This window comes from Babylonia areolata, chromosome 31 (assembly GCF_041734735.1).
Source record: "Babylonia areolata isolate BAREFJ2019XMU chromosome 31, ASM4173473v1, whole genome shotgun sequence".
In the NCBI taxonomy this organism is placed as follows: Eukaryota; Metazoa; Mollusca; class Gastropoda; order Neogastropoda; family Buccinidae; genus Babylonia; species Babylonia areolata.
The window spans coordinates 27,208,886-27,235,872 of NC_134906.1; the positions used below are offsets into that span (position 1 = coordinate 27,208,886).

Sequence of the window (26,987 nt, forward strand, 5' to 3'; positions counted from 1 at the left end):
TTTATGCCTGTTTGTTCAGTTTTAGATCTAACGATTCACTTTTTTGTGTGTGTGCTTGAAAACAGAATATCTAAACAAAACAAAAAAACAACAAAAAGTTGTTTTTTTTGGTTTGAATATTTTCCTTGATTCTAAATTATTTGTTAACAGGGTTACTTGTGATTGATATGTCAAAAATGTAAAAAGGCCATTTCAAAAGTTGTTTTTGTACGTGTGATGTAATGCTGGATGTGATGTTTTGTTTTCATCCTGACATGTGTTTGAGATACTGGATTTGTATCATGTCTGCAGGGGGTTGAAATAAAGGGCTAACAGGGTTTGACTGTGAACTGGCTGATTTGTGTTTGAGTGTGTGTGTGTGTGTGTGTTTGAGTGGGTGGGTAGGTGATACGCATGTGTGTGTATGTGTGTGTGTGTGTTTGAGTGGCTGGGTAGGTGATACGCGTGTGTATGTGAGTGTGTGTGTGAGTAGGTGGGTAGGTATTACATGTGTGTATGTGTGTGTGTGTTTGAGTGGGTGGGTAGGTGATACACATGTGTGTGTGTGTGTGTGTGCATTTATGATTAGCTGTATTAGTGGTGTTGTGTTTCTTGGGACTTGATCACCCCCATCCTACCTAGCCCCCAACCCCCCCCCCCACCCCCACACACATGCTTGTGTTCGCACGCTCACACACACACACTCCTTCCCCATCCTGCCTCGTCCCGCATAAAAATTTAACCTCGAGGAAGTTGAATTTTCAACAAATAAATGTTCCAAAGACTGATCATTATGCATCCAGTGTACAGAATTGTTGTGCATGTGGTTTGTTGTAAACTAACACATATCACAGAGAAAAACACAATCTGTGCATTTCAACAACAATTAAAAAAAAAAAAAAAAAAGCAGAGCTGTTTATTTCAACAAGTTAAAAAAAAGAAAGAAAGAAAGAAAAAAAAAAGCATAGTGTGAATATCTAATAATGGCACTTATGTGAACAACTTGCACCATATCAATCACTGAACACAGCTTCAGAATGATCATATTTACAAATGGTGGCATGCTTCTCTGATTATTGCACTGTTTTAGTAAAGAACAAAACCAAAAAGTCCAAGCAGGCAGCTCGCATATCCTAGGCACAAACAAAAGAACACAGCATAGTAACGATGTCCAATTATTCAGTGCAGAAAAAGACGCCCTCCCCAACACCCACACCCCCCCAAAAAAACCCCATCAATCTTTCTAGAAAAAACCCCCATACAGCTAGATGAATGAAAAAGGATTCTAAACCAAACACAAAAAAGACAGGTGAATATACCAGCATGGCAGAAAATATCAAAGACAGGAACAACAAAAGAATAACAGGAAAATGCCAGAAACAATGCAAACAGGGCGACAAAATAGAGGAAATGTCCGGCACAGAATTTCCAAAAAGCAGGGACATCTTTTATTGGAAAGGAACCCCACGTACCCCCAAATAAAAAAACAAAACCTTGTCAGACAAAAAAAAAAAAAAAAAAAAAAAAAAAATCTTATTCTCATAACTACAGTCAGCATATCCTCATGGGTGTGTGCAGCAAGCGTGCAGTCATCAGCGAAGAGGAACTCTCTCAACAGTGCCTCAAACACCCTGGACCAAGCATGGAGTCGCCGCAAGATGGAAAGTTTGCCATCTGTGCGAAACTGTAGATGCCCCGGTCATAGTCTTGGAAAACGGAATATGGCTAGCTTAAACAGCAAGGCAAACAGTTGTGCACGTAAAAGACCCCCTCACAGATATGACTGAACTTGGAAACTGCAGCACAAGAACGTAGGAAGACAAATCCAAGTCATCAAATATCTTCATCACTGGAAGACAAACATCATCCACAGATTATAACCCACATTACATGCAAAAGAAAATAAAAACTGCAATGAACTAAACAAACAATCCAATTTAGTACCACATACCATTGAACAGTATAGAGCGCAACGCAAGGCAACAACTGAAAAGAAAAAAAAAGTCACCATTATGTGTAACAGGATTCCATAATTTTGGGGGAAATCAAACAATAACATCGGAATGTAAGCTGCAATCATTTATCAAAATGGTTCTCTTTGAAGCACACAAATGCAAAAAAACTCATGCATGCACAGAAAAATCCTCACACACACACATGCACACAAACACGCACAAACACACACACACACACAACGTTGCCACATATGCTCCAACAGCAGCAAAGAGAGCCCTGGGCAATCATGAAAATAAAATCTTAACAGTAGTATTAGTGATCACAAACCTCAAAAATCATCACATAACAGTAACAGTCATTAAAAAATTTTTTTTTTTAAATACTGAGGCAAAACATCCCTTTAAAAGAAAAGTCTTTCCATTATCATAACCTCTTCTTGTGAAGCGCACAGAACTCTGAATAACATTGGAAGAATGTGGCAGAGAAAGATTTCATTATTAGTATCATTATCATCATTGTTTGGAACGTCCACCGAAATGAACAGAAACATTCAGCTGGTTGTTTCCCCTCCCCAAAACAAAGCATGGCTTTGCTTAAACAGCAGGATGAATAATGGCTGCCGGAAAAAGAGGGCGCTAGCCAGCGGGACAAAGGGGAGGTTACCTACTTCCGGGAGGTTATCGGCTGTAGTTTCGTTTTCTCCGCATAGGCAGATAGTAGTTTGCACAGGCAGGAATGTCAGACCCCTGCCGGAGTCTGCACTAGTTGGGTCACGGTTAAGTATGTGTAATTAAATTTGTATTTGTATTTGTATTTCTTTTTATCACAACAGATTTCTCGGTGTGAAATTCGGGCTGATCTCCACAGGGACAGCGCGTCGCTACACTACAGCGCCACCCTTTTTTTTTTTCCTGCGTGCGGTTTTATTTGTTTTTTCCCCTATCGAAGTGGATTTTTCTTCAGAATTTTGCCAGGAACAACCCTTTTGTTGCCGTGGGTTCTTTTACGTGCGCTAAGTGCATGCTGCACACGGGACCTCATCTCATCCTAATGACTCGCGTCCAGACCACCACTCAAGGTCTAGTGGAGGGGGAGAAAATATCGGTGGCTGAGCCGCGATTCAAACCAGCGCGCTCAGATTCTCTTGCTTCCTAGGCGGAAGCTTTACCTCTAGGCCATCACTCCACTCAAAGAAGCAAACTCATGGATACAACTACAAGTGAATGCTAGAAGTTCCAGCCCACGAACGCAGAAGAAGCAGCAGCTATGGTTACTGATAAAAACAAAAACCAAAGACATTGTGCATAAAACTACCCTGTATGTGATTTTATATGTTGCATGGCCTTGACAATGTTTGAGCATGACAATGGTAAGAAGACAGATTACAGGGGGAAGAAAGAGAGAGAGAGAGAGAAAAAAAAAGACAGAATAAAGAGATGAGAGAAGGAAAAAAAAAGAAAGAAAAAGAAAAGACAACAGAAAGGAGAAAAATGATGACGGAAGGAACACACACAAAAAAAAAAAAAAAAAAAAAAAAAAAAAAAAAAAAAAAAAAGGAAGAAGAAGAGAGAGAGAAAAAAAAAAAAAGGAAGTGGGAAAGAGCCTTCCAAGGATGCTGAGACTATCCTGCTCATTGGCAGAAATTTTACGCATTCACCGATTTCTCCCAAAAAAAACAACAACAAAAAAACCCAAACAATAAGCTGATCGAAGAATATCAAATGATCAACCTCCAAGTCACAGGAAAAAAATTGTAAAAAAACAACAACAAACAAACATACCAACTTGAAAAATAATGCACTCTCCATTGGTGGCATGGTGCGTGCTCTCAGAAGACAGCTCTGATTTAACAATAAAAATCCTGATTCTGTTCATGGGGAAAAAAAACAACTAATAGAAGGTGTGGTAAGGGTTTTATCAGTATCAGTATCAGTAGCTCAAGGAGGCGTCACTGTGTTCAGTCAAATCCATATACGCTACACCACATCTGCCAAGCAGATGCCTGACCAGGAGCGTAATCCAACGCGCTTAGTCAGGCCTTGATAAAAAAAAAAAAAAAAAAAAAAAAAAAAAAAAAGAAAAAAAAGAAATAATAATATAAAATAAAAACTTATTTTAAGTTTTATCAATTAAAATAAAATGAATTCATGGGTTGTTAATGGGTTTTTTTTCTCAAATACTTTTGGTGTGTGTGTGTGTTTGTTCTGTTTCCTTTTTTTAAAAGTTAGAATCAGAAGGAAAAGTGAGTTCCATCTTACTCGATCAAAGCTAAAGGAATTCAGTTCAATCTTACTCAAACTAGGCTGGACAAATTCAGTTCCATCCTACTCATGCTAGGCTGGACAAATTCAGTTCCATCCTACTCAATCTAGTCAGTCAAAATCCGTTCCATCTTACTCAATCTAGACAGTCAAATTCTGTTCCATCTTACTCAATCTAGACAGTCAAATTCTGTTCCATCTTACTAAATCTAGACAGTCAAATTCAGCTCCATATTACTAAACCTAGACAGTCAAATTTCGTTCCATCTTACTAAATCTAGACAGTCAAATTCAGCTCCATCTTACTCAATCTAGTCAGTCAAATTCCGTTCCATCTTACTCAATCTGGTCAGCCAAATTCCGTTCCATCTTACTAAATCTAGACAGTCAAATTCCGTTCCATTTTACTCAATCTAGTCAGCCAAATTCCGTTCCATCTTACTCAATCTAGACAGTCAAATTCCGTTCCATTTTACTCAATCTAGTCAGCCAAATTCCGTTCCATCTTACTCAATCTGGTCAGCCAAATTCCGTTCCATCTTACTCAATCTGGTCAGCCAAATTCCGTTCCATCTTACTCAATCTAGACAGTCAAATTCCATTCCATTTTACTCAATCTAGTCAGCCAAATTCCGTTCCATCTTACTCAATCTGGTCAGCCAAATTCCGTTCCATCTTACTCAATCTGGTCAGTCAAATTCCGTTCCATCTTACTCAATCTAGACAGTGAAATTCAGTTCCATCTTACTAAATCTAGACAGTGAAATTCAGTTCCATCTTACTCAGACTAAACAAGAAAAGTTCAGCTCCCCTGAACCTGACCCAGAGAGACATCCTGGACAGACACAACCCAGTCCCAGTCAACCTTCTGACCTACAGCAGTTTGGACAGGAAGTCATGCAGAAGGTGGTGGAAGAGCTCTGGCCGGTCCATGTAGCACGCGTGTCCCGCATCAGGGATGATGGCAACCTCGGAGTTCGGCAATTTCTTCAGGTGGTCATGACTGGTGAAGCCCAGGGAACTGTCCTTTGAGCCGTACACGATCAGTGTAGGAATCTGTGAGATCAGCAGTGCACGGTTTCATTTCTGTTCTCGATGGGAAAAAGGAAATTTTCTATCTAAAATTTACGTTTAAATAACATACTTACCGTGACCCAACTAGTGCAGACTCCGGCAGGGGTCTGACATTCCTGTCCTGTGCAAACTACTATCCGCCTATGCGGAGAAAACGAAACTACGGCCGATAACCTCCCGGAAGTAGGTAACCTCCCCTTTGTCCCGCTGGCTAGCGCCCTCTTTTTCCGGCAGCCATCATGACTCCTGTTCCTGTGCTCTTCATACGGCTAAGTTTTTTTGTAACCTCCCTGCCCCGCCCCGCTCCATCCCAGACTCAGTGTGCATCACACACAGCCAGAGGCCTGTCATGGATCCGGTCCCCTTTCTCACCAAAGAACCTTCAGCAAAAATATGGAATTATCTCCCCTGGTCCACCCCCCACCCCATCCCTGCTCGTAAACTGCAATCACTCATATCTGTGAGTGGGCTTTTTAGATGTATGGCCTATTTCATCACACATTGTGAGCAAATTATTCTTCAATATTACCGACAAGAAAATCTAATCTAATGCGGGATGGGCTGTGCTTGATCTGATTTGCCAAAGACATGCTGCATCACGAAGAAAAAAAAGAATATTAAGTCTAAGATTACTGATAACAGCTAACAGGCTGGATTTTGCAAAGGCAGAAGTACCATCAAACAGATCTTCAGCCGGCACATCCTTTGCTAAAAACAGGGGTGGCGCCTGGGTGCTTGATAGACATGTTCTACTACTACTACTACTACTGCGTTCACTCGAATGCACACGAGTGGGCTTTTACGTGTATGACCGTTTTTACCCCGCCATGTAGGCAGCCATACTCTGTTTTCGGGGGTGTGCATGCTGGGTATGTTCTTGTTTCCATAACCCACCGAACGCTGACATGGATTACAGGATCTTTAACGTGCGTATTTGATCTTCTGCTTGCATATACACACGAAGGGGGTTCAGGCACTAGCAGGTCTGCACATGTGTTGACCTGGGAGATCGTAAAAATCTCCACCCTTTACCCACTAGGCGCCGTCACCGTGATTCGAACCCGGGCCCCTCAGATTGAAAGTCCAACGCTTTAACCACTCGGCTATTGCGCCCGTCGATAGACATGTTCATTTTTCCATAACCCACCAAACACTGACATGGATTACAAGATCTTTCATGTGCATGTCTGATGTTTTGCATGTGTCAATGCAAAAAAACAACAACAACATTATTCATGAAACAGCATGACCTGAGAGACAGGGAATCTCCACCCATAACCAGCAAGACATCAGCTGGGATTCTAAACCAGGTCGCTGGTAATGAAGTCCAGGGCTGTAACCACTCAGCAATCATTGCAATTATGGTTGTTTTTTTTTCTTCCTTGAATTAGAGTTATACATAGAGTATGATGCACACAACACTGGGCCAAATGGAAATCCGAATACCACATGCACACTGATTGTGCCTGCACTCACACAAGATTCAAGACTTCATATTCTGTTACCCCTACTGGATTACAAATATATTCAACATATAAACTTATTTTTATAACATTAACTACAAGAAACAAAAAGAATAACACACAAAACACACACACGTACAAAATACCCTCTTTTCCACACACACACACACACTGGGTTTTTTTTTTAACCCTACCTGACTCGCAGAATAATTCTGCAGGAAACTACCCGTCATTACAGGTGCCACGGGTATGTAGGCAGCAGCCTTGTTGCAGCTCTCCCCGGGGTTCTCAAACAGGTAAGGCAGCGAAAAGCCGCCGCTCATGGAAGGACTGATGATGACCGGCCTCTCCCCGACCTCCTTCACCAGGGCCGACAGAAAGTCTGCGTTGGACACGCCGCCCAGTGAAACTTCTCTGCTCTTCCCGTAACCTGCGGAATGGCAATCAAGTGATGTAGCTCTTCTTCTTCTTCTTCTGTGTTCACTCGTATGCACACGAGTGGGCTTTTACATGTATGACCGTTTTTACCCCGCCATGTAGGCAGCCATACTCCGTTTTCAGGGGTGTGCATGCTGGGTATGTTCTTGTTTCCATAACCCACCAAACGCTGACATGGATTACAGGATCTTTTAACGTGCGTATCTGATCTTCTGCTTGCGTATACACATGAAGGGGGTTCAGGCACTGGCAGGTCTGCACATATGTTGACTTGGGAGATCGGAAAAATCTCCACCCTGTACCCACCAGGCGCCGTCACCGTGATTCGAACCCGGGACCCTCAGACTGAAAGTCCAACGCTTTAACCACTCGGCTATTGCGCCCGTTGTGATGTAGCTCAAACTTTGTTTGTTTTCCGACAGGCGCAACAGCCGAAACATCGGACTTTCTATATGAGGATACAGGGCTTGATTATCCCACCTAAAGGGTTAAGGGTGGAGATTTTTTTTTTCCCACTCCCCCATGTCAACAGATTTGTATTTGTATTTCTTTTTATCACAACAGATTTCTCTGTGTGAAATTCGGGGCTGCTCTCACCAGGGAGAGCACATCGCTATACTAAAGCGCCACCCATTTTTTAAATATTTTTTCCTGCGTGCAGTTTTGTTTGTTTTTCCTATCGAAGTGGATTTTTCTTCAGAATTTTGCCAGAAACAACCCTTTTGTTGCTGTGGGTTTTTTTACGTGCACTAAGTGTATGCTGCACACGGGACCTCGGTTTATCGTCTCATCCGAATGACTAGCGCCCAGACCACCACTCAAGGTCTAGTGGAGGGGGAGAAAATATTGGCGGCTGAGCCGTGATTCGAACCAGCGTGGTCAGATTCTCTCGCTTCCTAGACGGACACACTACCTCTAGGCCATCGCTCCAGATGACTGCATACCTGCTACTGCGTGAACCCCCTCTTCACGAGCAAGAAGATCAAACGTGCATGTCAATGATCCAGAAATCCATACCAGCATTCAGCTGGTTTACGGAAACAACAACATACCCAGTATGCACACTTACCAAAATGGGAGTATGGCTGCCTAGCAGGTGGGTCAAAAACGGACATACACATCAAAACCCATTTATGTTATTGACCGATTGTGGGAGTAGAAGGCCATGAATACAGAAGCAGCACAAGAAGACTGGCTGCTGGTAGGATACACAATATTTATACACATAAATAAATATTCACACTGGAAACATGTGAATGAGAAAGTTGCAACTCAAAAATATGGAAAAAACAACAACAACAAAATAACAAAAAACCAGCAGGTGTCGAAGAGAGAAAAGGCTCCAGACAAACTCGTCATCTGTACCTTTCTGTCAAAGGTTCAAAGGTTCAAAAGGTTCAAAATCATTTGGGTACATGGAGACACAAGAGAAAAACAGGCCCACATCCTCGAGAGGTGCAATCACACGAAGAAGAAGAGAGAAAAATTTTTTTAATTTTAAAAAGGGGTGGGGGTCACACACAGTGGAACCCTAGGAAAAGAAAACCTGCAGGGCCCACATGCACAAAGGCAAATAAACAATCAGCAATTCAATAAAGGGAGAGATAGTTTTGTTTTTTTTAAATTAAAAAACAAAACATACTGAAAGTCCAAATCACAAATTATAACTATTCTTATTACAATTCCAGACTGGCAGCTTTAATTTCAAATGAGAAACTTGACTGGTGTGATAGCCAAGCCACACACACACACACATGTAGAGAAAACAAACCTGGTTGGATATACAATACACACAAATTATCACGTGTGTACAAATACACTCTCTCTCATAAACACACATACACACACGCACACACACCTTCTCACTCAAACACACACAGACACACACACACAGACACACACACTCTCTCTCTCTCATAAAGGCACACACACACACACACACTCACACACATACTCACACACACACACACACTCTCTCTCTCACACACACACACACATACTCACACACACACATACACATACTCACACACACACATACTCATACTCACACACACACACACACTCACACACACATACTCTCACACACACATATACACAAAGAACATAACTCACCAGGTAGGTCCACGCCAACAGCCCTGTACCCCCACGACGCCAGAAGCCGCAGTGTGCCGATGTCTTCCCAGTTTTTGGAGGTGAACGCCTGACCGTGCAGCAACAACACAGTCAGTCTGGCACTGCCTTCTGGAAACGTCTGTTGGCTGAAGATTTTCAGCGTCTGAACAAACCCAATCAATCATGAATGAATGAATGAATGATGATGAATGATATGGATACTTATACAGCGCCTATCCTCAGTCAGAGACCAAGCTCTAAGCGCTTGACAAACTTGGGGTCATTTGCCCAACAGGTTTCCTACCTGGGTAGAGTCAACTGATGGCTGCCACTGGGCGCTCATCATTTGTTTCCTGTGTCATTCAATCAGGTGTCAGTCATGTGCATGCATGCACAAACACACACACCCATGTAACATTTTACGTGTATGACTGTTTTGTTAATCTACCCCACCAAGCAGGCAGCCATACTCCATTTTCAGGGAAGTGCATACTGGGTATATTCTTGTTTCCGTAACCCACTGAATGCTGACATGGACAACAGGATCTTTAACATGCGTATTTGATCTTCTGCATGCGTATACACACGAAAGGGAGTTCAGGCACAAGCAGGTCTGCACACTATTTCTGTTGACCTGGGAGATCAGAAAAATCTCCACCCTTTACCCACCAGGCACAGTTACCTAGATTCGAACCCGGGACCCTCAGATTGAAAGTCCAACACTTTGACCACTCGGCTATTGTGCCCGTCAGTCATGTTGCTCATAGCCCAGCCAGCTGCAAATGGTCCATTTCAGGGCTGAATACCTGTCAATTTTTAAAAAGCAGATGAAGAAAACACAAAGTAATGTTGAAAGGGCATCTGAACAGCAGTGACTCCTGTTTTTTGTTGTTTTTTGTTGTTGTTGTATTTTTTGTATTTCTTTTTATCACAACAGATTTCTCTGGGTGAAATTTGGGCTGCTCTCCCCAGGGAGAGCGTGTCGCTATACTACAGCGCCACCCTTTTTTTGTTGTTGTATTTTTCCTGCGTGCAGTTTTATTTGTTTTCCCTACTGACGTGGATTTTTCTACAGAATTTTGCCAGGAACAACCTTTTTGCTGCCGTGGGTTCTTTTACGTGCGGTAAGTGCATGCTGCACACGGGACCTTGGTTTATTGTCTCATCCGAATGACTAGCATCCAGACCACCACTCAAGGTCTAGTGGAGGGGGGAGAAAATAACAGCGGCTGAGCCGTGATTCGAACCAGCATGCTCAGATTCTCTCGCTTCCTAGGCGGACGCGTTACCTCTAGGCCATCACTCCTGTACATAAGCTGTCTTCCACCATTCTCCCTTTTCTTCTGTGTTCGTGGACTGCAAAAACCTCATTCTTTCTTTCTTTTTGCTGAGTAATATAAAGTGGCATTCGACTGGGGGAGAAGAGAAATATGAATAGAACTTTGTGTGTATGTGTGTGTGCATGTGTGTGTGGAGGGGGTTGAGTTTGTGTGTGTGTGTGTGTGTGTGTCATGTGTGTGAGTGTGTTGTGTGTGTGTGTGTGTGTGTGTGTGTGTGTGTGTGTGTGTGTGTGCGTGTCTGTGTGAGTGTTTGTGTCTGTGTCTGTGTGTGCATGCATGTCAGTCCATGTGTGACAGAGCATGTCTGAATGCGCGAAAGCTGCACATGCATATGTGCACGTGTGTGTGTATGTGGAGTGATGGCCTAGAGGTAACGCTTCCGCCTAGGAAGCGAGAGAATCTGAGCGCGCTGGTTCGAATCACGGCTCAGCCGCCGATATTTTCTCCCCCTCCACTAGACCTTGAGTGGTGGTCTGGACGCTAGTCATTCGGATGAGACGATAAATCGAGGTCCCGTGTGCAGCATGCACTTAGCGCACGTAAAAAGAACCCACGGCAACAAAAGGGTTGTTCCTGGCAAAATTCTGTAGAAAAATCCACTTCGATAGGAAAAGCAAATAAAACTACATGCAGGAAAAAATACAAAAAAAAAAAAGGGTGGCGCTGTAGTATAGCGACACGCTCTCCCTGGGGAGAGCAGCCCGAATTTCACACAGAGAAATCTGTTGTGATAAAAAGAAATACAAATACAAATGTAGTGTACTTGGTTCTGTAAGTTACTTCACACTCTGTTATCTATCAACTCGCTCCTATGATGTGTGAGTCTGTCAGCATCATACTCACTATAGAGTCAGTTTTACAGTGCTCCCCTATCTGTACAACATGGGTCTGTGAGACCTACAAAGTCAGAGTAGAAGCTGAGCTTTTTGCAAGATGCTTTTATCTGTTTACAGATTAACCAAGACAACAGAAATGTGGAAACACACACACACACACACACACATATATATATATATATATATATATATACAGAGAGAGAGAGAGAGAGAGAGAGAGAGAGAGAGAGATTTTTGCAAGATGCTTTTATCTATTTACAGATTGATATGAAGATGTATATGAAGTGTTTTTCCACACACACACACACACACACACACACACACACACATATATATATTATATATATATATATATTGAGGCATTCATGAAATCGAGAGCTGATCTGATTAAAAACAGAAACAAACAAAAAACAGCAACAGATTTTAAAATAAAGAAAAGATTTTAAAATAAAGAGATAAAAATATTTTTACTGAGGCATTCATGAAATCAAGAGTTGATCTGATAAAACAAACAAACAAACAAAAAAACAACAACAGATTTTAAAATAATTTTCTAAAAACAAAAAAGGAGTTTTCCAGACCCGCAACATTCACAGAAGGTTCAGTGACTGGAAACAATCAAAACATGCACCAACCTTTCCACCAACACCAACAGAGATGGTTTCTGTTTTAATGGCAATTTTGGCTGCCTGACCACCGTTGGGATGTGGTGGCAATTTTTTCACATCAATGGATTTGCCTTCTGCCCCACTCATCTTGATCTGCTTGCAGGAGAAAAAAAAAAGAAAAAAAAAAGGAGAGAGTTAATTTGCAATAAATATTGTCTCCACCTTTATTTCAACACAGCAAAAAAAAAAAAAAAAAAAAAAAAAAAAAAAGAAAAAAAAAGATTTAGTCACAAATTTAACAGTATCACAATGAACTGCATCAAGCACAAACTAGGCAGAACATTGTGGCAGTTCTTCTCCTTTTTTTTTTCTTCTTCATTCCTGTGTTAAGTTTGGAAGCTGTGTATATTTTCAGTGACACTTCTTTTCTCTTAAGGAAAATCACTTTTGTTCAAGAAACCAAAAAAGTCTTTTTTTGACAGGTTCAATCATCTCATTAAGAAAATGGGGAAGGTTTTCATTTGCTTTGTTACAACTACCCTTTTGCACAAGGCAACTTCTCGTAAGAAAAAGTAATCAAATACCAGAATATATAGTAAATGTAGATAAAGACTGAGCTAAAAATGCAGCTTCGGGAGCAATCAAGTTAGATGCTATTCACTAACTGAAGGAACAGTTCATTCCATCTAGATAACTAAGTAAGTAATTTCAAAAAACAAAACAGAAAAACAACAACAAACCAACCTAATCATACATGTACTACTAGTGATTGTACTAATTAGTAATCTGACTGGAAATTTTTTTAAAAGTTTCATTAATAATGTATTTGTATGCATAAGTCTGCTTCCATTCCTTTAGTATTAGCAGTAGTATGTGTAGAGGAATTGAATTTCTTCCTATACATGTCATTCCCAGCATTTCTTCTTCTGTACTGTTTTCATTCAGTTTCATTTCAAAGGCGGAAAAAGTTGTAAACTGGTTAATAACATTGCACTTACATCTACATTTCTTTCCTTCTTGATTGCCATAAAGAAAGCCAATAAAATAGTGGAGAGGCAGAAATGTTGTCTTTCCCTCTTGATTGCCATAAAGAAAGCCAATAAAATAGTGGAGAGGCAGAAATGAGTATGAATAAAGAAATGTATATATAATTTTATAGCAAAATGTTATTACCAATTTACAACTTTTTCCATCCTCAAAATGAAAGAGTATTGGGCAAGAAATGTGGGCATTGCTGTTCCAGCCCTCCCACCCACACATACAATGCACATATGCAGTAACACAACCCTTAAACATGTACACATTCCAAGTCAGTACCTATATTTCCTTGTTGTCAAGGCTGAAGAATCTGCTACACTAAGGATGGGGGACGCAGGTGGGGGCAATGCTTGGTGCAGTGCAAGTAATAATAATAATAATCACACAGTAAATCCTTTGTGGGGACGGGAAATGGTTGTTGGTAGTGGGGTCGTTACAGACCATGCTCTCCCCACGATGACTGTTTTTGTTCACACGGAATGGTTTTCGGCAGTTCTTGGAGCATGTGAATGTGATTTTGTGTATAGTTTTTAATTTTGTTATATTTCACTGGTGTAATGTGCCTTGAGCATTAATGTATTTTAATGAAAGGCGCAATATACATACAATAATGAAAGGCGCAATATACATAAACTAAAAGCGCAATATAAATAAACTAATATTATTATTATTATCCTGAAAAAAAAGAAAGAAAAAAAAGAAAAGAAAAGGTTGTTAAACTGTCACCTTACCATGGACAGTCAGCAGATGCCAGACAGAGCAATACAAACAGTCATTCTTTGTTCGAACAGTAAGAGACTGGAACCACCTGGAAGAAAACATCGTAAGAGCACCAACTCTTGAGAATTTTAAAAGACTAATAACACTTCAACAGTGAACCTGCTGAGCTGCACACACCCCCACCCGTCGCGATAATGCCATAACCAAGGCAGCGACGTATTCAACAGATACTAATACTAATGATAATAATCTAATACTAATGATAATAATGATAATAATTCTAACTAGCGCCTGTGAACGGACCATGTCACGCTGAGTGGTGTGATATGTAGTGTTATAAGTTGTGGATGACCAATTAAAGGACCTTTACTTACCTTGATAAAGAGAATTTCCTTTGTCTATATAAAGCCTTGGTAAGACCACACTTGGGATATGGTAACACTATATGGGGATACCCAAACCGGAAAGGATTGCTAGTAGCAATAGAAAGGGTGCAAAGAAGAGCTACAAAATTATTAAGTGAACTAAAAGACATGGATTATGGAGAAAGGCTGAGGCAACTGGACCTTCCATAACTGAAATATAGACGATATAGGGGAGATATGATCCAAGTATACAAAATCATATACAATTTAGATGATCTAAGAGTGGAAGATTTCTTTGAATTTAACACTGTTGAAAAAACACGAAGCTCTAGCAAAGATATATACCCAAAACATACTCGATTAAATGCCAAAACATACACTTTTACTAACCGCGTTATAAAATGGTGGAACCCACTAACAGAACTAACCAAAACAGCACCAACTCTTAACCAATTCAAGAATCTTCTGGACGCTGATATAAATGTAAAGATAAAAAAAGTATGAATATGATGATTAAATTACTCGTAGGAAAATTACCGCATGCAATGCAGACACTACTCAATGTTGACGAAAAAGAAGGGACATCAAAAAGGCCGCGAGGCCTACTTCGTCCCTATTCTATACCTATACCTAATTTTGTTGACCATCTCACGCGAAGTGGAGTGCCGGTGTGGTGTTGTAAGTTACGTGTACTGGTGTGGATGACCAATTTTGTCAACCTACGGACCATTTACCGGACCCAAAAAACTGAAAACGTATAGATTCGCTGTCAACATTCACAAATTCTAAAGTGAGACTGATCTTATTTTCTTCACCTTTGCTTTGGCAAAGAACTGCGAAGTTTTCGCTCGGCTCGCACAGCTGCCGATGTTTCCCTCCCTTTAGCTGGGAAAAATTAGAGTTATTTCCCGTTGCAGGTGAATGCACTGCTCTATGACTCAAAAGAGTAAATGGGAATAAACAAACTCAAACTCAAAAAACAAATGCTAGTGACAACAGTTTATTTAAAAACCCAATAGCACTTTAAAATTGTCCAGACATTTTGCCATTTTCCTATGACTTCCCAATGTTGAAACTCGGAACATCAAAACAAGTAATGACAATCTTCCAGCAACAAAAAAATCATTGAGAGAGGGAGACACGAGAACAAACAAGAAGCAAGATTGTGGCCCCACCGCGACGGCACAAAATCATGGGAGACGAATAAGCTTACTACTTTTACGAATACTACGTTTTCGTCTGATGAGATACAACCCTACAGTGATACATATCACAGGCAAATAACCAAATAAGAGCTTGCGCTCAGTTTCGATAGCCCTCCACTTCCGTGCTTGGGGTGAGTCCTGTCATTGTCTTCAGTGTCGGCAGATTCATGGGGGTCTGTTTGACTAGACGTGGTGGCGGTCTCCACTTTGGGAGGGACGCTCACTCAGTGTGGCTCCGCGACTAAGCCATTATTGTCGTTAGTAGGGGGCTTAGTAGGTGGTGTCCTAAGTACGTTAAAACAGAACAGGCACCAATGAACACCACCGAAGTGACTCAGCAGCAGTGCAGCCGGGGTCTCCTCTGGTGTGTGGCCTCCTGGCGACCTAACATCAATGGTTCCCTGTGGACTGCCGACGCTGGAACTGTGACGGACGAACCCGGGTGTGGCCGTGTATGGGGGAATCTAAATGAGCGGCGTGGGAGTAATGCCACTGAAATGGTGCTGATGATGGGGCATGGGGGGGGGGGGGGGGGGGGGGGGGGGGGGGGGGAGGGGGGGGGGAGAGCTTGCGTATTATCACGAGCACCTCAGTGCAAGTCTTCATGAAGAAGCAGACATGATCTTGCAGTCACAGCAGCACATGATCAATAAACAGGCCATCATGTTGAAATAATCAGTCCCAGCATGATGACCGGCAAAAAAACAACAAACAACAACAACTAGAAGAACTCAAAACGTTGCAAAAAGATTACGCTGAAACAGCCTAAGTCAGGGAATACTGTCAGACAGGCTGGCTTACTTTAGAAGAACTCAAAACTGGCTCATTGCACGTGACTCTGATGCCATGATTGCGTCAGTGACTGTAACTGACGAACTTTCTTCCGACCATTCTGCTGTCATATTCTCGCTTAATATTTCTAAACCTACAAGAACCAAAAAATCCGTTACTCGTTGCAACCTGAAATCCATCAACATAAACACTTTTTCTTCTCAAGCTGCTGAACGCCTTTCCAGAATTTCTTCACGTACCGACGTCTCTACACATTACAACACTGTCCTCTCTCAACTGCTGGATGAACGTGCACCCCCCCACCCCCCACTTCCCGCATGCTCCCTGACAGACCTTCCGCCCCATGGCACACACAAGACATTCGACTTGAAAAAAGCAAACGTCGCCAATTCAGTGGAACGGCGATGGCGATCAACAAACTTAAAAGTCCACAATCAAATATTCCGAAAACAAATAAATAAAGTCAAACATATGATCTCATCAGCGAAGACAAACTTCTTTTCTTCTCAAGTTCTCGATGCCACATCCACCGAATCTCTTTACTCTATCATGTCAAATCTTCTCGGTACTGCAAAAAAGACCCCTCTTCCTTCTGTCTACACTTTATCAGTTTCACTCCAGAATGGTTAATCTCAGTCCGAGTGCCGAGGGCAGTTGACTCCAGAATGGTTAATCTCCGAGTGAACTTCTCATGGGAAGAAACCTAAAAGCAAAACTTCTTACTGTATCAACTGAACCCATCAAACCTTACCCCTAAAGCTCCAAATATGACTGAAAAATATACAAGAAAAAGAGAAAGCAAAATAACAAAATCGGCCTTAAAAGTACAACAAACGTTAGACAACAAAAGAAACTGCGTGAACTACTTACTGACACGACAGGTGACACTGTGTTCATCAAGGACATGGCAAAACCAGGGGAAGTATTATCAAGGCACAACAACCATCATTGTGAGGACACTAAATGGCATCAGTGGTACGTCGAAACATATCACACCTGGTATACATCCCAGGTTACCTATCGTCCCTGTATGAAAGTCCACTATGATTATCGTCAGTCCCCGGCACCCGCACCCCCACCCTCCCGACCCCCCAACTACCCGGCCGGAAACCGGGAGCATGACTATGAGCTAGTACATGGCGCCGACGGGGATAAAAACGGCCATACACTAAGTAAAAGCCCACTCGTGTACACATGCGAGTAATTGAACTGCCGTGGGACGGGCGCCATAGCCGAATGGTTAAAGCGTTGGACTTTCGATCTGAGGGTCTCGGGTTCGAATCACGGTGACGGCGCCTGGTGTGTAAAGGGTGGAGATTTTTACGATCTCCCAGGTCAACATATGTGCAGACCTGCCAGTGCCTGAACCCCCTTCGTGTGTATGCGCAAGCATAAGATCAAATACGCACGTTAAAGATCCTGTAATCCATGTCAGCGTTCGGTGGGTTATGGAAACAAGAATATACCCAGCATGCACACCCCCGAAAACGGAGTATGGCTGCCTACATGGCGGGGTAAAAACGGTCATACACGTAAAAAGCCCACTCGCGTATATACGAGTGAACGTGGGAGCTGAAGCCCACGAACGCAGAAGAAGAAGAACTGGCGTGGGAACTGCAGCCTTCGAACGACTGAAGAAGTTTATCAAAAGTTTGAATACAGGCTTAAATATTATCTACAACTTTCAGTAAAAATAGACTAAATTTTTTATTATCTGTTTAAAAAAGACAAAAAACCAAACAAACCGTCAAACAAAACACACACAAGGGACGAGCAAAATCGACCGACAACTTGAACAAAAGAAATCCTAAAAATTCAGTATCTGCTATGTGCGTGATTTTTTTTCTAATTATTTCTTAATCTTGTGTTATTTTGATAGAAGGCTTTGTGTTGCTGAACAATGGGACATGTCTATTGTTGTAGCAGCGACTGAGTTGATCCGATTCTTGTTATCTTTGTACTCAGTTCTTGTATTTGCCGTCATTGTGCTTTGTGGTGAGTGCTTTGACCGTGGCCTTTCACTTCAGCCGGTGAAAATAATCAGCTCTAGTGCCGATAAGACACTGATTGGTTTTATTTCTCACGAGTGTGTGTGTGTGTGTGTGTGTGTGTGTGTGTGTTACTTCGTACAAGCTCGCGCAACAAGTGTATCCGTGTGCATCTTCTCTCTCTCTCTCCGGGCTTTTTTTTTTTTTTTTTTTTTTTTATCTGTTCATTTCCCACCTCCTGACTCAAGTCAGCCGTCAGTCAAATGTCTTGGTACTTTCAATAGGAGATTTAACTGGGACTTTCCTAAGTGCAACTTCTAATAGCACAGACCCACACTACACGAAATTTGAGACTTTTCTAAGTGCAACTTCTGACTGACAGACCCGCCATACTCTAAGCCTTTTCAAAGACTGGCCACCGAAATGACACTACGAGAGATTTCACCTTTATTTATTTTATTTTACGCCGCTCTGCAGTGGCCAGGGTGTTGTTGCAATTACGAACGCTGTTTGATTCTTCAGCTAAAAAACAAAACAAAACAAAAAACAAAAAAGCAAAAAACAACCAGTGTGGGAGAATCTGAGCGCGCAGGTTCGAATCTCCTAATTGCCACTATTTTCTCATGTTCTCAGTCCCCCACCAGTCATTCCTATAGCGCTACACAGGGGAGAGCACTCCCTGGGGAGAATGGCTGGGATTTCATACAGAGAAATCTGTTCAGTTGTGACAAAATGCAACACAATACATTGTACAATGCTATGCAAGCAATGTAATACAATTCTATATAAAAGAATATATGGATACAATATCATAATAATCAGTTTCGAACTTGTCTGTGTCGGGACTGTCGAACAACACACGAATTTCATCTTTCGCGAAGCCGCAAACTAGTTGGGCTGTTGCAATTCACTGTCCTTTATTTATTTATTTATTTTCATTTCTGTTTCTATCATATCTATGCTGATGTATTTACGTTTTTTCGATTGCTTTTTATTTCTTGGCGCACGTTGGCTTTATGCAAAGGTCAGGTACATGCTCTTTTTATTCATTCATTTACTTATTCATTCCTTTGTTGTTGTTTAAAGAAGATGTGTATCGTTCATAAGCTTTGACACCTACTTGAAACTGAAACAGTGAAACTGCAGACTCGAGCAGGCTTTGTCGCTGCCCAGTCCACTCCAAGGCGGAATCGTGTTAATGTTATCGCAGAATTCCTTAGTGGTAATGTTGTTGTCTCGTTCGTCATTTATCAGATGGATTCCCCCGTCTCCTCGACGAAGGCGGCAGTACGTCGCAGGTCCTCCAGTCCTCCGTAGAGCTTCCGGGCCTCTGGGATTGAGTCGGGCCAGGTTTTCTCTCGGAGCGCTTGGTGGAGCGGGCAGGACTGCAGCAGTTGTTCTGTTGTCTGGCTGCCTGTTCTGCAGGGGCACTGCTCTGTGTCGCCGATACGGAGTTTCGTGTATAGGTGGGGCAGGCGGTTGTGGCCTGTCCTGAGCCTGAAAATGGCTACCTGTTCTCGACGAGTCAGCAGGTAGTACGGGTCTGCTCTGTTGCGGCGTGGATGCTGCTGCTTCCACTTGTTCTGCAGCTTGGCCTTAATGATGGTCCTGGATTCAGAGTAGCTGGTAGACCTGTCCATCTGCTCTTTCGTAGTGCCTTCCTTTGCCAGGGAGTCAGCAATCTTAGTCGTTGCCAAGCACGTTGCAGTGGGACTTAGTGGTAATTAATTAAACGAAGAATTATTTTCCTGCGCCAACTGAATCAGTTTCAGTTTCTCAAGGACGGGTCAGTGCGTTCAGTTCGGACAAATCTATACCGGCTACACCACATCTACTAAGTAGATGCCTGACCATCCGCATAACCCAACGCGCTAAGCCGGTCAGGCCTTGAGTGTGTGCATATATGTTTGTGTACCTATCAGAGTGGATTTCTTCTAACAGAATTTTGCCCAAGGACAACATTTTTGTTTCCATAGGTTCGTCTACAGCGTGCCAAGTGCGTGCTGCATACGTGACCTCGGATTATCTTCAGTCTTATCCGAATGACCAGACGCCGCGGCTCAGTTTGATTTTCCAGTCAAACTTGGGAGAAACTGGACGAAGGCCGGATTCGAACCCAGACCCTCACAGATTGTATTGGCAGATGAGCGTCTTAATCATTCTGCCAGCTTCCTCTTCCAAACTTATGATTAAGTAAATGATGTGTACTTTTTATATGTTGTTCGGTTTCGGAATGCCTGTCATGTTTATATTATCAGGAAACCAATGTGTCTTTGAAGACTTATTTTAAGGTATTTTCTTCTCCAGCAATTTGACATAATCACACCGTTCCAAAGCCATGTTCACTCAAAGGTGTGCGTCTATAAGACCCTGTGACCTGTTTTGAGAATGGAACATTTCAAACGTCTGCTGATTCTGCTGCAGAGAGAGAGAGAGAGAGAGAGAGAGAGAGAGAGAGAGAGAGAGAGAGAGAGAGAGAGACTTAGACACACACAGACAGAGACAGAGAGAGAGGCAGACAGAGAGAGAGAGAGAGAGAGAGAGAGAGAGAGAGAGAGAGAGAGAGAGAGAGATCTGAGGTTATGCAAAACAAACCGTCATTCGATGAACATGCACACACATACCTATGCGTGTGGACACACACACACACACACACACACACATTGTATGGTTGTATTGTTCGTTTTGAAAAAACAAAAACTAAAAAAAAAAAAAAAAAAAAAAAAAAACCAACAAAACCAGCCTTTAATGATTATGGCACGAGGCCGTGCTTTTAAAATTGTACAGAACAGGCAGAACTGGAAAATGTACTAAGACCATAAAAGACGTTTGGAAGGAGAAAGACCGAATTTCAAACCCAAACACATGGCACAGAATCATCCATATCATTGCACGAATGTATACCAGGGTCCACTTGACCTAACTTCATTTGATATTTCCATAAATGACACGTACTGTGGAATGTTAGAGAGAACATAGTTTTCTTGCCATAGTTGTCATATTAGATCGATGTAAGGCACCATTTTGACGACCGTTTGTGAAGGAAGTCTCCGCACTAAAATCACGCACCGAATTCTGTAGTGAACAAATTGGGTCTTCCTGGAGAACACACACACACACACACACACACACACTCGCACGCACGCACGTACACACTCACACACACACACAAAATCAGTGACACTTCAGAGGTTAGTCTGACATTAAAACTTACCCCTCTTCAAAGTAGCACCCCCATTCTCCCATCCCCATCAGTGTCATCCTGCATGTCTCCTCTGGCTTTTACTTGCATGCAGAATTATAGGAGTGTTTTCTCTTTTGCTTTTGTTTATCTTCACCTCTGTGAATCAGTGTGTGTGTGTGTGTGTGTGTGTGTGTGTGTGTGTGCGTGTGTGTGTGTGTGCGTGTGTGTGTGTGCGTGTGTGTGTGTGTGCGTGTGTGTGTGTGTGTGTGTGTGTGCGTGTGTGTGTGTGCGCGCGTGTGTGTGTGTGCGTGTGTGTGTGTGTGCGTGTGTGTGCGTGTGTGTGTGCGTGTGTGTGTGGGAGTGGGTGTGTGTGCGTGCGTGCGTGCGTGCGTGCCCTCAGCAGCCTGCTCTACGGGGCGTCGCGTGGCGCGGGTGGTGACGTCAGAAAGCTCTCCATGGCGCTTTTTTTCAGCCGGAACAGAAGCTGTCCGGCCTCCGTGGTGACGTCACGCGCCCCTCGACGCTTGTAGTAGTCGATGCTGGGTTGGTTCCAGTTGTAGACGATCCACTCCACGTAGATACAGCGCTGGGATAGGGCGGTCTGCACAGACATGGACAGTGTGGTGTGGTGTGGTGTTGTGTGGGGTGGGGTGGTGTGGGGTGGTGTGGGGTGGTGTGCTGTGGTGTTGTGTGGGGTGGCGTGGTGTAGTGTGGTGTGGGGTGGGGTGGTGTGGGGCAGTGTTGTGTGGTGTGGTGTTTTGTGGTGTGGTGTGGTGTGGGGTGGTGTTGTGTGGTGTTTTGTGGTGTGGTGTGGTGTGGTGTTTTGTGGTGTGGTGTGGTGTTTTGTGGTGTGGGGTGGTGTTGTGTGGTGTGGTGTGGTGTTTTGTGGTGTGGTGTGGTGTGGTGTTTTGTGGTGTGGTGTGGTGTTGTGTGGTGTGGTGTGGTGTTTTGTGGTGCGGTGTGGTGTGGTGTTTTGTGGTGTGGTGTGGTGTTTTGTGGTGCGGTGTGGTGTGGTGTTTTGTGGTGTGGTGTGGTGTTTTGTGGTGCGGTGTGGTGTGGTGTGGTGTGGTGTTTTGTGGTGTGGTGTGGTGTGGTGTTTTGTGGTGTGGTGTAGTGTGGTGTGGTGTTTTGTGGTGTGGGGTGGTGTTGTGTGGTGTGGTGTGGTGTTTTGTGGTGTGGGGTGGTGTTGTGTGGTGTGGTGGGGTGGGGTGGGGTGGGGTATGATGTGGTGTGGTGTGATGTGATGGTTCCAGTTGAGGGCGATCCACTCCACGTAGATACAGCACTGGGATAGGGCGGTCTGCACATACATGGACAGTGTGGTGTGGTGTGGGGCGGTGTGGTGTGGTGTGGTGTGGTGTGGGGTGGGGTGGTGTGGTGTAGTGTGGTGTGGTGTGGGTTGGTGTGGTGTGGTTTGGTGTGGTGTGGGGTGGTGTGGTGTTCTGTGGGGTGGGGTGGTGTGGTGTTTTGTGGTGTGGTGTGACTTTAACAGCCACTCACCCAGCTGGGGCTACCAAGATCTTAACAAGAAGGGAGAAGATGTGGAAAACTGGGCAATCAGTAACCAGCTGATCCTCATCAACAGTCCAAAAGATCCACCTACGTGCTACTCACGAGCATGGAGGACCACAAGCACTCCTGACCTGGCCTTCGCGACAGACGACATCCATAGCATTGCCCAAAGGGAGGTGTCGCCCCAGCTTGGAGGCAGCGACCACAGGCCAGTGATCATTACAGTACAAAGATATTTTGAAACCCATCCCAACAGGCTCCCAGCAAGCTGGAATTATAAGAAGGCAAACTGGGACCTTTTCAAGCACGAGGTAGACAAGAGGACTTCTGCGCTGACACTGTAGCACCAAGACATCAACGAAAATGCCAAGAATTTTAATAAGGCAGTATTAGACGCGGCGCAGGCAGCTATTCCACGAGGCAAACGCAGGAACTACCGTCCCTACTGGACACCTGAGCTCGACACCCTGCACAAGATCCTCAGTGAAGCCAGGGACACGATGGAGAGCTCCCCCACTGACGAAAATGTAGAGACACACAACAGAGCGAAAGCTGCGTTCACAAAGGAAAAGCTGCAAACAACACGAAAGAGTTGGCAAGACAAGACATCCTCCCTGAACATGGAGACAGACATGCAGGGGCTTTGGAAGCTGACAAAGAAACTGAATGATGACAACCCCAGCAGAGGCAAAACCGTCATCGAGCAGGACAACCAGCTGAAAACAGAAAAGGCCGCAGCCAACACCTTTGCGGAACTATACCGAGAGGAGAGTGCGATCCACATGTCCAGACAGCGCATCAAGCAGGTACGAGAGAAAACCACAAAACTTATGACATCAGACCCACATGGCATAGATGACAGCTGTACGAGCGAATCACTAACCATGAAGGAGCTGAAACAAGGCATCCGCAAGCTGAAGCCCAAGAAAGCTCCGGGGCCTGATGGTGTCACTGGCGACATGCTGAAGCACCTGGGACCAGCATCCAGAACAGTGCTGCTTCAGATCTTCAATTACAGCTGGACAGCAGGAGTTGTGCCTTCCATCTGGAAAGAGGCAGAGATCATCCCGATCCCAAAGAAGGGAAAGAACAAGAAGGACCCTCACAGCTACAGACCAATCAGCCTTCTGAGCTGTGTCGGCAAGCTGCTGGAAAGGATGGTCAACCGCCGCCTCACCTTCCTCCTGGAAACACAGAACATCCTTTCACCTACCCAGACCGGCTACAGAAAATTCCGAAACACAGAAGATCAACTAGCCCTCCTTGTCCAGGACATCGAAAACTCTTTTCAGGAGAAGAAGAAGACACTGGCCGTGTTTTTTGACCTGTCGAGAGCGTTTGACAAAGTGTGGAAGGAGGGCCTCATCCTGAAACTTCTCCAAGCCAGCGTACGTAGCAAGATGTACATGTGGATCCAACACTACCTCTTCGGCAGGACCGCAAGGGTCAAACTAGACGGCTTCCACAGCAGAAAGGTCAAGTTACGTGAGGGTGTCCCCCAGGGAGGAGTGCTTTCCCCAACACTGTTCCTGTTGTATATCAACGACATCAGAGACAACATCACGAAGCACGTCTCCAACAGTCTGCACGCAGACGACCTGGCAGTATGGACATCTGCTGAACACACCAGCACGGCCTCCTACCGGCTTCAGGAAGTCGTCAGCAATATCGCTACATCGACAGAAGACTGGGGTCTTGAGCTCAACACCACAAAAACCAACGCAACACTTTTCTCTCTCTCCACCGCCAAGGAGCAAGTCAAGCTGAAGCTTCAGGGACAGGTCTTGCCCCAGACGAATATACCAACATTCCTTGGTGTCAGGTTGGACACCCGCCTGACCTGGAGGCCCCAGATTAAGGAGATGGAGAGGAGAGGCATCCGCAAGCTAGCCCTGCTGAAGAAGCTGGCCGGGACGACTTGGGGAGCAGACAGCAGGCTTCTCGCCAGGGTCTACATGGGAGCAGTCAGACCCACCATGGAGTACGCCTCAACCTCGTGGGACACAGCCTCCAAGACCAACAAGAGCCGGCTCGACAAAGTCCAAAATATGGGACTACGCCTCATACTTGGAGCCATGAGGTCCATGCCGATCCATGACATGGAGAAAACTGCTAACGGTGAGCCCCTGGAGAGAAGACGCAACCTGAAAGTCCTGATGCAGGGAGAGAAACTCAGAAGACTGCCCTCACATCACCTACACCACAGACTGGAGCAGCCCACCAAGAACCGTCTCAAACGTCAGAGCCTCAATCACCAGTATAAAGCACTCAGAGCACAGCACAGCGATGTTCTGGCGGCAAAAGGGGAGTCTTGCACTGACCTTGCCTTGCCTGACTGGAGGCTTGACCAAGAGACAGAGGCCACCATCAGCCTCAGAGTTCCTGGCATCACCACCAAAGACCAGCAACCAGCTACTCTCAAGATCCTGACTCTGGCCATGATAGAGGAGTCCTACCCAGCCAGCTCCTGGACCCATGTATACACGGACGGATCAGTGGAGGAAGCCACACACAACGGAGGCAGTGGTGTCTACGTCAGATTTCCCGATGGAGAGCACAGCAGCATCGCACTCCCTGGAGGAAAGCTCTGCTCCAATTTCAGAGCTGAAGTCCTGGCCATCAAAACAGCAGCAGAATTCCTCTCCTCCTGTGGAAAGTCCCTTGGCAGCATCTCCATCTTCACTGACTCCATGTCCACACTCCAGGCCCTTGACTCCCCTGATCCAGGTCCACTGATCCAGTCCCTTAAGGCCTCCCTCACAACCCTTACCCAAACAGCCCCAACGACCCTCCAGTGGGTGCCTGCACATGTAGGCCTCCCAGGCAACGAGCGTGCAGACCACCTCGCGAAGGAAGGAAGCCAGCTCACACAGCCAACCATTCCTGCCACATATGAGGAAGCAAAAACTCTCCTCCGCAGCAGATTCCGAAGAGGCTGGGTCACCCTGAACGGAGGCTACCAGGCACACCAAGATCCCATCAGGACACTGGAGACAAGACACCAGACTACCATCTACCGCCTTCGCACAGGACACTGCGGCCTCCGAGCACACCTGAAGAGGATTGGAGTGGCAGCCACATCCCTATGTGATTGCGGCCAGGCTGACCAGACCCCATCCCATATTCTCCAAGATTGCCCCCTGTATGAGAAGATGCGGCAGCAGTCCTGGCCTGGGGGTGCTGACCTCAACACCAAGCTCTGGGGGACGGCAGCCGATCTTCACCGGACGTCCGAGTTTGTGGCATCCCTCGGACTTCGACCCTGACTGCGTAGCTGTCGAACGCGAAGGAGAAGAAGAAGAAGAAGACCAAGGCATACTCCAAGAAGTACCTTGTCTCCCTTACGAACTGGTTGAGACAGTGGTGCATGCCATTCCACCTGCTAAAGTACTCCAGCTTGAGTGTCAACTGCAAGAAAAATGAGTGTCCTAGAATTCCAACTTAATGGCGGCCACACTGTAAAATACCTCAGTGTAAACATCCAGGACAACGTGTGGATCAGCTTTACAACCAGTAAAGCCAACAAGACACCAGGCTTCTGCTGCTGCAACTTCAAGATAGAAACTACAAGACAACAGAAACTGCATAAAAGCCCTTGTTCACCCTATCCTTGAGTATGCAGCCTCTGTGTGGGACTCCTACACAGCCAGTGAGATCCTGGCCATTGAGAAGGTCCAGCGCGCAGCAGCTAGACTGGTCACCAACTGACAACATGAGACGTCCTGCGTCAGCTCCTCCCTCAGCTCTCTCAGCTGCTGCAAGTCGGACGGAAAAAAGATGTTACACAAGTTCCATGATGGGCGCAATAGCCAGATGGTTAAAGCGTTGGACTTTCAATCTGAGGGTCCTGGGTTCAAATCTCGGTAACGGCGCCTGGTGGGTAAAGGGTGGAGATTTTTCCGATCTCCCAGGTCAACATATGTGCAGACCTGCTAGTGCCTGAACCCCCTTCGTGTGTATACGCAAGCAGAAGATCAAAATACGCACGTTAAAGATCCTGTAATCCATGTCAGCGTTCGGTGGGTTATGGAAACAAGAACATACCCAGCATGCACACCCCCGAAAACGGAGTATGGCTGCCTACATGGCGGGGTAAAAACAGTCATACACGTAAAA

General features: G+C 44.5%; 2 protein-coding genes across 3 annotated transcripts; both read right to left on the reverse strand.

Annotated features, from left to right (window-relative positions):
* Positions 1-852: 852 nt before the first annotated feature.
* Positions 853-17,223, reverse strand: LOC143276107 (putative protein-lysine deacylase ABHD14B). Of its 2 annotated transcripts, none has more exons than XM_076580502.1 (5): positions 17,058-17,223; positions 12,095-12,220; positions 9,284-9,446; positions 6,928-7,163; positions 853-5,252 (listed from the first exon to the last, which is right to left on the reverse strand). In XM_076580502.1, the coding sequence occupies exons 1-5, from the start codon at positions 17,091-17,093 to the stop codon at positions 5,070-5,072; spliced, it is 744 nt and encodes a 247-aa protein (XP_076436617.1). In that variant the 5' UTR covers positions 17,094-17,223; the 3' UTR covers positions 853-5,069. The 2 variants fall into 2 exon arrangements, with proteins under 2 accessions (XP_076436617.1, XP_076436618.1); XM_076580503.1 differs by lacking the exon at positions 17,058-17,223 and adding an exon at positions 15,006-15,674.
* A 4,484-nt stretch (positions 17,224-21,707) lies between these two features.
* LOC143276291 (diamine acetyltransferase 1-like) lies at positions 21,708-26,987 on the reverse strand. The gene is made up of 2 exons (XM_076580795.1): positions 26,475-26,987; positions 21,708-21,960 (listed from the first exon to the last, which is right to left on the reverse strand). The coding sequence occupies exons 1-2, from the start codon at positions 26,583-26,585 to the stop codon at positions 21,769-21,771; spliced, it is 303 nt and encodes a 100-aa protein (XP_076436910.1). The 5' UTR covers positions 26,586-26,987; the 3' UTR covers positions 21,708-21,768.